This window comes from Coturnix japonica, chromosome 13 (genome assembly GCF_054131305.1).
Source record: "Coturnix japonica strain WE chromosome 13, WE-NBRP24, whole genome shotgun sequence".
In the NCBI taxonomy this organism is placed as follows: Eukaryota; Metazoa; Chordata; class Aves; order Galliformes; family Phasianidae; genus Coturnix; species Coturnix japonica.
Genome location: NC_140675.1, coordinates 13,675,993 through 13,689,345, shown reverse-complemented (window position 1 = coordinate 13,689,345; position 13,353 = coordinate 13,675,993). Strand labels below are relative to the sequence as shown.

Sequence of the window (13,353 nt, the reverse complement as noted above, 5' to 3'; positions counted from 1 at the left end):
CGGCGCGGCGGGCGGAAGCTCGGGCTCTTGGGGTGGCTCCTGTGCGCGGCGCGGCCCATGGGGAGCCCCGGGGAGATGATGGAGGATGATTTCCATGAGCGGTTCGCCGACGAGCTGGAGGTGCTGGCAGAGATGGAAGGTGCGCGGGGGGACGGGGCTGCTCGGAGCTGCTGGGGGCAGCCGGGACTGGAGTCATGCACGGCTGCTGGGGGGAGCCACGGGGCGGGCTGGGAGAGGAGGCGGCTCGGGGAAGCCCACCCGTGTCTCTAAGTGTCTAATGTCTCTCTACCACCCCGCACTCCATTCCAGATTACCCGTCCCCTCCCGGCCCCACAGTCTCCCAGTTCCGCAGCAGGAAGCAGCTGCAGGATGAGGCCGGCCCGGCTGTGGGTCCCAACGGCAGGAAGAGGAGCCAGGAGTGTGCCCTGCACGCGTCCCCACCGCATTCACCTCCTGCAGAGTCCCCTGCGATCCTCAGTAAGGTTTTAGCTCCCTGCTGCATCCCAGCCTGCTCTGGGCTTTGATCCGTGCTGTGTCTCATCTTTCTTCCACCTCTGTGTCTCGTGCAGCTCCAAAGCCAAAGCGGCAGCGACTGGAGGCTGTGAAGAAGCTGAACTTTGGTGGGGATGATGAGCTGGGCCCAGATGTCCTCCAGGATGCTGTCACTCTTGTGCCTGGCTCAGCATCACCCCGTGGTCCCCTTGCTGCCAGGTTGGCCGTGGCTCTTTGTGTCGCTGAGCTTTATATCTGCCCACCGATGCTGCGGGATCTCCATGGATGGGGTTTGATTGCTCCTTCTCTCTCCCTCTGCTTTAGTAGCCTGGCATTTCCCAGCCCAGAGCTGGAGGTGAGTGGTCTGGGACCTCTGCAGAGCTCACCGCCCACCGAGAACCCAAAGCGTGTCCTCAAGCGCCCGCCTGTCCTGGGGGACTACATCAATGTGACATCCAGTGAGGGCACCAGGGTCTTCATGGCAGTGAAGGACGATCCCTCCCAGATAGGGATGGAGGTAAGGGGACCTCCATGCAGTTCAGGAGCTCTGATGGTGCACAGGTCATGTGCTGAACATCAGCGTGTCCTCTGTTCCTCACAGCTCCGTGATTCTGTGGGCTGGAACCGGCCACTCCATCTGCTGGGGGTTCCCTTCTCCTACCTGAAGGAACAAGTGTATGAGGAGGTACCGCACCTTCCTGACAGCCCCCGGCCCCACTCACCCATCATCACGGGTTGGTGGGGCACCCCTGACCCCTCTCACCCTGTTTGTACCCCAGCACCGGAGGAGAGCTATGGAAGCATCACAGCAGTTGGCGGAGATAATAAACAGGTGAGGTCTGGGCAGCTCCTGTCCTCACCACGGTCTCAGTTGTGAGATGCTGCAGTGGGTCTGGATGTGGGATTCATATCTGCCTGCAGCATTCTTAGCCCTGGAGGCATGGGGTGAGCTCCCAGCTCTGCCTCCTTCTGTCACATGGCATGTGTTCACTCCTTTTAGCGTCTCAGAGACTCGTGATGAGGCCACAGAGCAGCCTGGGGACATGGGCGAGGAGGAGCCAACTCTCCATTGCCTCTGGGTGGACAAATTTGCTCCCCGGCGCTATATTGAGCTGCTCAGCGATGATGTGAGCTGCCAGGGTCAGCGGGGTCTGGGTGGATGTATTGCTTTATAACTTGCTTAATGCTGTGGGTGGTTGGGTTGCTTTGCCATGGAAGAGAAAGAACTTCCTCAGCCCTTGGCTGGATGTTTGTGGGGTTCATTGGTGATGGCTCTTCTTCTTGTTTGCTGCTCAGTACACAAACCGTTGCCTGCTAAAGTGGCTGAAGCTCTGGGACACGGTGGTGTTTGGTAAGGAGAAGCCTGTGAAGAAGCCAAATCCTGGTGCTGTGGCTCACCCCCCATTCAAGCAGCCCAAGGAGCAGCAGAACAAGTGGAAAACAAAAGCTCAGCTCACAGAGGAGATCCTGGAGGCTGAGCTGGACCAGCACAAGAGACCCAAATACAAGGTGAGCAGCACAGGGTGCAGAGCACATCCACGTAGCATCCCCCAGACCCCGGCACTGGAGAGGAGCAGTGTCTGTCCTTTCTCTTCCATATCTCTCATTTAGAGATGAGAACCCTGCTGCGTTTTATTATTGTTTTTTGTTTAATCTTTTATTTCATTTGAGTAATATGTTAACCATGTGTGCTAAGTCATGGCCTGAAGCACTGATTGAACACATGGTGGGAAGGCAGGGCCAACCCAGGGGAGCTCAGGTGTATGCAGTGCACTTGAGTGACTGGAAGGGGTGGAACCAGGATCCACCCTCTTCTAAAGCCTCATTTAAGGGTTGGTAGTGGAGGTGAGGGCATCTCTTGCTGGAGATCCCTGCCTACCTGAGGCCTTCCAAAGGTAAACAGTGCTTTTCCTTCATGTCTGTATCTGTGGCTGCTGCGTTTGGGCTTGTTCTGTTTTGCTGTAGCTGAAGTCTTTGCCACTCTGCAAGCACAACCAGGGCTGAAGGCAGAGCTGTCCCCCTGGCATTGTGGTTGCTCTGTGCCTCCCCACATCCCTTCTCCCTGCAGGTGGCCCTGCTGTGTGGCCCACCCGGCCTTGGGAAGACAACACTGGCACATGTCATTGCACAGCACGCGGGGTACAATGTGGTGGAGATGAATGCCAGGTGAGTGCCAGCACAGCCCTGTGAGGGTGGCCACACTGGGGTGGCACTAAGCTGAGTTGGTGTCCCGCAGTGATGATCGCAGCCCGGAGACCTTTAAGACACGCATTGAAGCTGCCACCCAGATGAAGTCGGTGCTGGGTGCTGAGGAGAAACCCAACTGTCTGATCATCGATGAGATTGATGGCGCTCCCACTGTGAGGCCTCACCTTATGTCTTTGAATCACAAAACTGGGTTGGGTTGGAAGGGATCTCAAAGCCTGCCAGCCCCTCTGCCATGGGCTGAGTGCCCCCCACCAGCTCAGGCTGCCCTGGGTCCATCTGTGGGCTGTGGTACCCACAGCATTGGGCAGCCTGTGCCTCCTCTGTTAATGCAGCCCAGGGCACAGGCTCATGGTTGGCTTCTCATCCACTGAACTCCCAAGTCCTGCCCTGCAGGGCTGCTCACTCTGAGTTCTTTTTCTGGGACTGCCCTTACCTAAGTGCAGCAACCTGTGCTTGGCTGTGTAGAACCTCATTAGGTTCACATGGGCCCACTTTTCAAGCTTGCATCTGGCCACCATTTGCTTAATTATTACTCTAAACAGTAAACACTCACTTCTTCTGTCCCTCCATCTCTTCCAAGGCCTCCATCACTGTGCTGCTGAACATCATCAACAGCAAGGAGCCTGAGGGTGAGGCAGCAGCAAGTGGAGGGCGACGGAGAAGGCGAGAGGGTGGTCTGCTGCTGCGGCCCATCATCTGTATCTGCAATGACCAGTGGGTGTCACGCTGCCCTAAGGGTGGCTCTGGGGCTGTAGAATCATGGGGTGATTGGGCTGGGAGGAACTGTAAGCATCATAGAGAGCCATAGAATGGCTCTTCTTCTCCCCCAGCCTCAGCTCAGGCTGCTCAGAGCCCATCTATGGCCTTGGGAACCTCCAGGGATGGGGCACCCCCAGCTCTGGGCAGCAGTACCAGCCCCTCACCTCCCTCTGTCCCTGTGCCAGGTATGTCCCTGCGCTCCGACCGCTGCGGCAGCAGGCATTCCTGCTCAGCTTCCCCAGGACAGCCCCATCCCGGCTGGCTCAGCGCCTTGGGGAGGTATGGAGCAGCCCCAGCACCGCTTCCTGCATGGCTGCATGGTCAGGAGCAGTGCTCAGTTCCCCTCTCCTACAGATCGCCCAGCAGCAGGGCATGAAGGCAGACACAGGAGCGCTGCTGGCATTGTGTGAGAAGACAGAGAATGACATCCGCTCATGCATCAACACCCTGCAGGTATGTGTAGTGCCAGGGGCTGGGGGAGGCAGCATAAGTCTTATAGGGAGTGACTGAAGGACCTGGGATGGCTCAATCTGGAGAAGAGGGGGTCAGGGGAGACCTTATGGCTCTCTATGACAACCCAAAAGGAGGTTGTAGCAAGAGGAGGTTGGCCTCTTTTCACAGGTAACAGCAATAGGAGAAGAGGGAATGGCTTTAGTGCTGGGGGAGGTCCAGATTGGATACTGGGAAACATTTCTTTTCTAAAAGAGTGATTGGGCACTGGCTCTGCTGCCCAGGGAGAGGGTGGGATCACTGTTCCTGCAGGAACTCCAGAACTGTGGGAGATGTGGCACAGAGAGATGTGGTCAGTGGGTGTGTTGGGTTGTTATTGGACTTGGGGATCTCAGGGCTCTTCCCCAACCTCAGTGGTTCTATGGTTGTATTCTTTGTGTCTTGTGTTGCAGTTCCTGCACGGCCGAGGCCAGAAGGAGTTGGATGTGCGGATGGTGCAGACGATGAAGATTGGCCTGAAGGACCAGAACAAGGGACTCTTCTCCATCTGGCAGGAGATCTTCCAGCTCCCACGAATTCAGAGGTAAGAGGAGGTGCTCAAGAACTGTGGATATGTGGCACTGAGGGATGTGGGTTGGTGGTCAGACTTGGTCATCTTAAAGGGCTTTTCCAATCTTAATGGCCAACTGCCCCGTACCAGCTCAGGCTGCCCAGGGCTGCATCCAGCCTGGCCTTGGGCACCCCTGGGGATGGGACAGCCACAGCTATGGGCAGCCTGTGCTCACCCTGTCCCTCCTGCTCTCCACAGGCACTGCATAGGGATGGATCCCTCACTCCCCAACCATCTGATGGCAGATGAGGATGAGGTGTCACACCTCGGGGTGAGGACTGCTCTCACTGCCTCTTCTCACCGCTTCCACCGTGTCCTGCATCTCGCCAGCTCCTCAGGGGAGCAGGAGAAACTTGCTCAGGTTGGAAAGCTGGGTGTACAAGTTATTGCCCCTGCTGATTGAGGATGGGATATGAGGTGCTGGGGCTGAGTTTAGCAGGATATCGATCCATCCCTCATCCCACTGTGTGGCTGCTTGCAGGGGCTCTATGAGAATTTCCTGAATATGAAGCTGAGGGACTCCACTTTCAACTCGGTGTGCCTGGCCCTGGAGTGGCTGTGCTTCTCTGACATGCTGAGCAGGGCTGTTCTGCATGGGCAGAGCTTCCAGCTGATGCGCTACCTGCCCTTCCTGCCCGTGGCGTTCCACCTGCTCTTTGCAGCCACCAGAATCCCCCGGCTCTCTTACCCCAGCAGCCACCATGAGGTGAGTACTGGGAACACACAGTGCTGGTGGTATTTAATTCCTCCTGGCGATGTGGCTGTGCCATCCCATCTCTTCCATCCCCCACTGCAGGCCCTGGCCAAGCTGAACCACATGCAGAACCTTGTGGTGTCCATGGTGTCAGGGATCACACCCAGTGCCCGCAGCCGTGCTGGGCAGCAGTCCCTTGTTCTGGAGGTGCTGTGCCTGCTGCTGGACATCATTGCACCCAAGCTGCGGCCGGTGAGTGTTCCCCTGTGCTCTCAGTGAGTGGCTCTCACCCTGGGTTTTGTCCCTGTGCTGTGCCATGCTGGGATGCTGCTCAGGATGAGTTGTGCTCTCACCCTTCTCCTCCCTTCTTCCCCCTTGGCCTTGCTCCCCACAGGTGAACACACAGCTCTACAGCCTGAAGGAGAAGCAGCAGCTGGCAGCTCTCATCAGCACCATGCTGGCCTATAACCTCACCTACCACCAGGAGCGCCTGCCTGAGGGCCAGTATGTCTACAAACTTGACCCGTGAGTCCTAAGGGCTGGGAGAGGGTATTAGGGCCCATCAATAACCTTGATGGTGGATTCGGGCTTATTTCTTTTTAAAAGGAAAAGCCCTATGCCCCCAGGGCTGCTTCTGGTATGGTGTGTCCCCTGGGTCAGTGACAGGCTGGTGCCAAGGCAGGGCTGTGCTGCTGTTAATCAGGTTGGGAGAAAGGACAGTGGAGGGGCTGACAGCAAGGAACTCAGATGTATTCCAGGCCAGGAGCACTTGTGTGCTCACCTAGCAAGGATAGGGTGTGCAGGGTGCTGGATGTGCTGTGGGTGCTGGCCCTGCTGCTGGGTGTCCATGGGGTGGGAGCTGCAGGGGGTTGAGAACACGAGTGGCAGCCTTGGGGTTTATTTGCTGACTTGGTGTGTTCATAGCACGTCATTACTCTGCTCAACTCTGCTGTGCTGGACCTACAGAGCTGTACACACTCCTGGGTCTTTGGTGACATAACACAGACCCAACCGGAGCTGGGAGCAATGCTAATGTCTTCCTGCTACAAAGTTAATTACAAAAATTAGCCTCTGTTAAATCAAGCAGCTGTATCTAATTACAGAGCAGTGCTTTAGGTTTTTTTTTTCCACTGGACAGCTGGGGTGGGGCCTCCCTGTGCTGCCCACCCTACGCTGCACAGCCCTACCCTATATATGTCAGTGTCTGCCCCGTGTTCTTGTGACATCCTTAAGTCCTTTCTTAGTGTCTCTTGTTGAGCAGAGCTGTTCTAGCAGCAACACCTTCTATTTGCTCTGAGCTTCCACAAGTGCAAAGCCAGCTGCTGGCACCGCTCTGCTCAGCAGAGACTGCAGCTCATGGGAAGGGTTGTGCTGCTGCCGGAGCCTGAGCTGCAGTGCTGTGACTTTGGCTTTCCCGTGGCAATCTGCTCAGCACAGAGCACTGTGTGATTTGCAGTTCCTGCACTAAAATGGAGCTGGAAAGCACATAATCTCCTCGGGATTGTCATTGAGCTGTGGGGCAGCGCAGCTCATCCTGTGCTGTTTGCTGGGTGTCTTTGCACACTGATGTTAACTGTGCTGACCTGGAGAGGGCAGCGATGGGGAAACAGGCATCTCCCCCATGCTGGGGCAGGGAGAGGACAGGGCTGGAAGTAACATCTTGCTGTGTTAAACCCCTCTGCAGAGGGATGGGGCAGCAAGTCCTGCTGAGCTTGATCTGTGTGTTTGTGCTCAGTGTGGATTCTCTGCTCACCAGGGACTGATGTTCTCTCCTCCTTGCTGCAGGAATGTGGAGGATGTGTGCAGGTTCCCTGACCTGCCGGCCCGCAAGCAGCTCACCTACCAGGCCAAGCAGCTCATTGCCCATGAGATTGAGATGGAGAAGATGCGGAGGACTGAGGCAGTGCTGCAGGCACGGAACATCAACGAGGTGGGGAGGGGAAGGGGGTGGGCTGCTGGGGGGTACACACCTGCAGGTCCTGGCCTGGGGTGTAGGCAGGCAGTGGGATCATAGATAGGATTGTTAAGGTTAGAAAAGTCCTCTGGAATCATTGAGTCCAGCCATAGGACCTGCTGAGTGGATGAGGTCCATCAAAAGCAGCAGAGGCCCCCTTAGAGGAGCCTGGGGGCAATCACAGCTGGAAGGCATGTGGGCTTACACAGTGCCTCTGCCTGCGGGTGGCAGCAGAGGTGCAGCTGCAAGCTTTGTGCACATGGAAATCCAGGATTAACTCCCCAGTCCCTTCATTCCTCCTCCCTTCCCCCTTGTGTCTGCTTGGGGCTTGCAGGGCAGCACAGCTAACCCAGAAGCAGGACAAAAAGACCATTCTGTCAGTTAAAGCTCAGAAACCTTCACCTTTCTGAACTGGTGCTGTGACAAGGTGGAGATTTCACTTCTGCTTGTACACACCTTCCCTGGGTTGCCTGGGATCTGAGCACCTGATGGTGCTGTGGATGTCCCTGTTCAGTGCAGGGAGTGTAACCAGGTGGTATTTAGAGGTTCTTTCCAACTCAAACCACGTGGCTCTGCCTGCTCTGCTTGGAGTCAGGGGGTAATTGGTCTCTGGGAGACCCTTCTTGCAGTTTCTCTGGGGACATCCATGGCACAGAACCCTCTCATGGGGTTTCTTGTTTACATAGTGCCAATGCATGGTCCCCATGCATGATGCCCCAGGTGCTACCTTGAGCCTGATAACAGATCCTTCCTGGCTCCTTGAAGTACTGTCAACCAAATAGATGGCAAGTAATAGACCCATGGTGGGCTTTTTGTCTGTAGCACACACTAAAAAGCATTGATTTGTAACAAAACCATGAAATCCTATGTTTCACAGGTGGGAACAAGCAGGTATTTATGTGCAGTAGGATAATAATCCCCCCCCCCCCCCCCTCCATCACACATGCACACAATTCTGAGGGCTTTCCCCTTTCCTGGGTACCCCAGGGGTTGTGTTCAGAGCTCTTCTTCCTGCAGGAGCCAGCAGAGATGGGGGATGTGGAGACAGGAGCTGGAGGACCAGCAGTGCCCCACAACCACCAGCAGCGCCTGGAGCACATCATGAGGAGGACAGCGGTGCAGGACAAGGTGAGAGGCTGTGACACCCCCAGGTCAATCCTGGCCCACCTCCTTCCCTACCAACTCGTGCTGTTTCCTACTGGAGATGTGCTCTCTCTATTGCTGTTGGTGTGGGGCTTTTTTTCCCTAGTTTCTGTTAATAGAAGTGCTATAAAATAGCTGACAGTTGGACACTTCTTGCGGAGAGAACTTAGTGTTAGCGAGGGTGGAGTGGCCTTTACCCATCAGCAGGGGGGCTGTCACCACGAGTGCTCTGCAGCTGTCCTATGCCTGGGGACACTGGTGTCCTGCAGGGAGCTGTGGGCACCTGGTGCAGCCCATGTCTGCAGAGCCAGGAGGAGTTGGGGTGCCTTCAATGCCCTCAACCCCTTTGAAGGTTGCAGATTGCTTTGCTGGAGCCAAGCTCTGTGCCACTGCCCCATTGCATTTTATCTTTACCTTCTGATTTTTGAATGTCGTTTGCATTGTACCAAAACCTTCCTGCAGGATTTGCATGCAGGTTCTGCTCCCTGCCTTTCTCCCACCATGGGATTTTGGATGGATCAAGGAACACTGAGGGCTCACTGTGGGCAAGGAGAGGCTCTTGCAGCTGAGCTCTACCTTGGTCATTTCTCTTTGCCTGTTTCCATGCATGCTCTGCACCCAGGCCATGAAAGGCTGCTCTCACTGTCATCTATTCTGCTTTTTACAGCCTGAGACTGACTTCTTTGGGCGGCCGATCCTACGGCAGCAATCAGCTCCAGCCCCAGGTAGGAGGCAGAGGGGATGGGGTGGCCCCTTATACCAAGCACCCCTCCCCTGGGGACAGTGGGGGGAGCCCCATATAGCAGGAGGAACTGTGTGTGAGGGGTGGGTGCAGCAGCATGAGAGTGCAATGGGAAAGGCCTTTGTACTCACGTTCACATGTCCCCCTGCCCTGCAGAAGCTCAGCCCTCAGAGCAAGATGCCATCGAGAACCAAATGGGCAAAGCTGTGGGGCGCAGCGACGTGTGGTTCCGCTTCAATGAGGGGGTGTCCAATGCAGTGAGGAGGAACCTCTACATCAGGGACCTGCTGTAGCAGCCAGGAGACTGAGCCAGTGGGTGACAGAAGGGAAGGATAAGCTGACTGCTGGCTTCCTGGCCCTCACATGGGCTGAGGGATGGTGCTGGTAGTGTTGAGATGTGTATATATATTTTTGTACTAGTTTTGTTAAAAAAAATAAAGTATAAAAAGTTGATAAAAGCAGAGCAATATGTCATGTTTATTTCAATTATAAACCCTTCGCTGTCATATTCTGCCTGTTGTGCTGCAAAAAGCGTCGAGCCTACGGTATACAAAAAGAGTAGTGAAAAGCACTGAGAACGTTGTATAAAAGTTGTCTCCCTTTACGAGTTCAGCACTTGCTCATGGGTACAGAAGGAGCAGAACAAGGGGCAGCCCTGCCTTCCTTCGGGACCCTTTTCGGCTGCCATCTCCAATGCATTCACCCCCAGCTGCCCTCTATACAACCAAACATTTCTACTACTACAATAATAAGACGAGATGAGGGTCGGGTGTTTCAGTTAGTCATATTAGGAAGCTAGCTAATAAAAAAAGTGTACATTCAGAGTTAATGCGCAGCACCTGCCCTCAGAGGATGCTGCACTTCCCTTTCTCCACCCAAGGGTTGTTCTTCATCAGCTCCGGGTTCAAGAAGGGGTCCTCAGGGATGCCATCCTCTATCCACTTCACGAACCTGCAGAGAGAGCACAGCAATCATGCAGCCTTCCTTGGCCACCCACCCCCTTCCCTCCATGGCTTTGCCTCACACTGAAGTGGCAGAGCTCAGCCTGGTGTGTGGGAGAGCTCTGCCCATCTCAGCCCCTGCAAACACCGCTGTGCACCCACTCACTCAGGTATCGTCTTGGAGGACATCTCCCTCTTGTAGGCCAGCTGGTACTTCAGGCTCTCCACCTCCTTCTTCCACTGAGGCAGGTCCCATTCATCCATAGCGCTGAGGTTTAGTAGGGGCTGGAAAACAGAGCATCCCCATGTTCCCTATTTCACCAATGGTAAACCCACGGCCACGAGAGCTCCTTTGGTGCCTTGGTTGGAGGTGAGGGCTGTGCTTACCTTGATGGCACAGGGACAAGTGCCCGGTGTCACACGGAGCCTTTGGGCTCACACAAACCCTGCCCTGAGCTCTGCGCTGGATTTGCCTGCAATTTGACTGCAAATAACAAACAGGCTGTCCAGGTGGGGGAACTTTGTCCTCCTGCCACATCCCTGAATGAGGGCCAGGATGGATTTTGGCCACGTTCAGCCCTCACCAATGGAACCCCATAGGTGTGTGGTGGGGATGCCTTGCAGCCCCCAGGCTGATAGATGGGGACGCAGCGGGATTCCCAAGTCCCAGCCTCACTCCTGGAGGCACTGAGCATCACCCAGAGATGGTGGCCCTATGGATGTGGGGAGGGCTGGTGGGGGTATGAACACTGAACATCCTGCTGCAGCACCCAGAGACACTGGCCCACGGTGGAGTGGGATGAGGATTCTGAGGCACAGCATGAGCTGTGAGCACTGCTGTGACTCCAGCACTGCAGGGATGCATGGCACAAGGGGACAGCTCCTCCTGCCCATTCCCAGCCATGACCCCAGCTGTGCCCTCTCCACCCTCCGGCAGCCCCCAGCGGTGACCAAACCAAGGCCGACCTTCCGTTCATCCCTCATCCATCCCCCATCCCAGCTCAGCCCCGCGCAGGGCACAGCTCAGCAGCTCCGTGTCTCCGCAGAGCATCCCTGGGAGAAACACTCGACACAGCCGGGAGGAGGAGGATGAACCCAGTGCCCAGCAGCATCCCTGCTCTCCGGCCTCCCCACACCTCTCCATCTCCATCCCTGCTTCATCCATCCCAGTCCCACGGCTCAGCCCTCCACTTACCTTGGCTGGAAGAGGTAGCAGAGGGCGCGGGGCTGCGTCTGTCCCCGCGGCTCAGCAAGCCGGGCTGGCCTCGCCTCCTGCTAGCGCTGCCCTCGCTGCTGTCAGCGAGCCCAAATCCTCTGTGTAATCTATTAATGCACGGCCAGTCCAGCTGCCTCCGACACGGCAAGAGCCGGATAATGAGAGCGTCCTCCCCCCTCCGCAGCTCCCGGGGGATTTGGCTCCGCTGGAACGTGAGCACCGCGGGGATGGAGAGGCAGCGTGTCGGTACCGGGGCTGCGGAGGCCGTGATGCTGAAATGGGGCTGAGGGGCGGGTTGGGTCCCTTGGGGACGCGTGGAGAAAAGTGGTGGGACACAACAACAGCCCAGGAGGGGCTGCTCATGTCTGCATCCCTGCCACAGCCCTTCCTGCAATCACAACCCTGCCTCGAGCTGATTGTGTCCCTGCTACATCCCTGCCTGCATCTGTGCTCATGTCCCTGCCCATGCTTTCCTGTGTGCCATCAGAAGGATCCCCCTCCCACCCACTGCCCCCCTCCACCCCTCACCTTTCCCCCATATGCTGCCCCTATTTCCTTGTTGAAAAACAAGGCAGAGCTGCAGCTATTCATAGGGTGGATGGGATACTTACAGAAGACAGACAACTTCAAAAGTTGAGTGGCTGGGAACTAAATATGTGGTGAGGATACAGGGGGCAAGCCTTGCCCCAGCCCCCCCACATGGGCAGTGTGTTGTACCTACACTGGGCTATTTGCCCTCTACACTGCTCCACAAACACTTTGCCATATGGTGCTCCAAGCACTGAGCTGAGCTGCTCCCCGTCACAGCACTAACCCCTATCCCCAGCAATGCTGGGTTTGCTCCATTCTAACCCAAAAAGTCAAACCCGGTATTGCCACATCAAGGCGTCCCCTTATGGGTTGGAGCTCAGGGAGTGAATCCTCCATGGTGCCCTTGGTGAAAAGGTGAAATAAAAGCTTTATATATGCAATAATAACATAGATAATCTATTGCAGCATTGAAAGAATAGATTATTAAGGCTAACTCATAATATAATATAATAAACCCCTGATATAATGCAACGTGTTTATATTATATGCATATAACTTCTATGCATGTTATAGCTAAGGTGTAAAATATACATTTTAAATATAATCAATAAACAATAGAGCATAACATATAGAAGATATATGATATGTTAGAGATGCTTTTGCACAGGCTTGATGGGCATAGCAAAGTCAAGAGCTGATCATCAGAGAAAGGCATTTTCTCATCCATCAAAGATTACACCATTAGCTACAGCATAATCCTCACTACAAAGACTTTACTCTTTGCTGATATCTATATTTATATGTCTCTATCAAACCTGTGTCTCAGTCTATACAGACACCGACCCATTACAGACACTGCCCCCATCCCATCTCTGCGGGCGCCTTCCACCCCAATCAATGGCACTGCCCTGCCCATAATGGGCTCCTGCAGCCCTCTGCCTGCCTGGGAAGAGCCACGGGGCTGGGATGCAGCCAGGGATCAATGGGGCTGCCTGGGGAGGGGATGCTGAGCTGGCAGCACCTCACTGAGAGGCAATGACACCACAGGTTGTGTCAGGAACTCACTGCAAAGGCCCATTGGGGTCGGTTTCTTTTTGGAACATGCTCCCATAGGACATCAGCCACCTATTAACGAGGCCAGCAATGCCGCAACGCTGCCCCACGGCTTATCTGGCTGTTGACATCAATCGTAATCTCCCAGCGCTGCCTCCAAACAATTATGGGAAAGGCTGAGCTTTAGCAATAAAACGACACTGAAGAGGGGCTGATTGGATTTCTGAGGATTTTCTGCCATCTGACTGCACTGGGGCCGGGCAGAGCTACCAGGACCCAGCACAGCAAATTTCAGAGCCAAAGCAATGGTGTCTCAAGTTCCTTATACCCTCCCATGGATAAAGCAGCCCCACTGCTCTTCTAGGTAGAATTTGGGCAGTGCCACGTGCATTAAAACCCCTACAGTAGCTGTGGGGGACACACACAGCAGATTGCAGGGCCGCATTAGTTACCCCGCCTGGCTTTTTAGATTAAAGAATTATGAACTCCCAAAGTTTTGCAATATTAATGATTGTAGCCATCTGTTAATCTGGCAGCCAGAAACAAGCCTGGGTTGTGCT

General features: G+C 55.1%; 2 protein-coding genes across 6 annotated transcripts; one reads left to right on the top strand and one right to left on the bottom strand.

Annotated features, from left to right (window-relative positions):
• Positions 1-9: 9 nt before the first annotated feature.
• On the top strand, positions 10-9,513 carry CHTF18 (chromosome transmission fidelity factor 18). 4 transcript variants are annotated; one of them, XM_085513980.1, is made up of 22 exons: positions 10-139; positions 310-477; positions 570-711; positions 820-1,009; positions 1,094-1,177; positions 1,272-1,324; positions 1,493-1,619; positions 1,789-2,001; positions 2,561-2,658; positions 2,729-2,852; positions 3,281-3,414; positions 3,645-3,738; positions 3,814-3,912; positions 4,362-4,492; positions 4,718-4,880; positions 5,001-5,225; positions 5,316-5,465; positions 5,608-5,738; positions 6,999-7,143; positions 8,188-8,295; positions 8,978-9,035; positions 9,209-9,513. In XM_085513980.1, exons 1-22 carry the CDS (start codon positions 58-60, stop codon positions 9,343-9,345), a joined length of 2,856 nt encoding a protein of 951 aa, XP_085370106.1. In that variant the 5' UTR covers positions 10-57; the 3' UTR covers positions 9,346-9,513. The 4 variants fall into 4 exon arrangements, with proteins under 4 accessions (XP_085370106.1, XP_015732166.2, XP_085370105.1 ...); XM_015876680.3 differs by having other exon boundaries at positions 8,185-8,295; XM_085513979.1 differs by having other exon boundaries at positions 817-1,009.
• GNG13 (G protein subunit gamma 13) lies at positions 9,506-11,294 on the bottom strand. 2 transcript variants are annotated; one of them, XM_015876710.3, is made up of 4 exons: positions 11,189-11,294; positions 10,381-10,477; positions 10,160-10,278; positions 9,506-10,003 (listed from the first exon to the last, which is right to left on the bottom strand). In XM_015876710.3, the coding sequence occupies exons 3-4, from the start codon at positions 10,255-10,257 to the stop codon at positions 9,898-9,900; spliced, it is 204 nt and encodes a 67-aa protein (XP_015732196.1). In that variant the 5' UTR covers positions 10,258-10,278; positions 10,381-10,477; positions 11,189-11,294; the 3' UTR covers positions 9,506-9,897. The 2 variants fall into 2 exon arrangements, with proteins under 2 accessions (XP_015732196.1, XP_015732195.1); XM_015876709.3 differs by lacking the exon at positions 10,381-10,477.
• Positions 11,295-13,353: the final 2,059 nt, after the last annotated feature.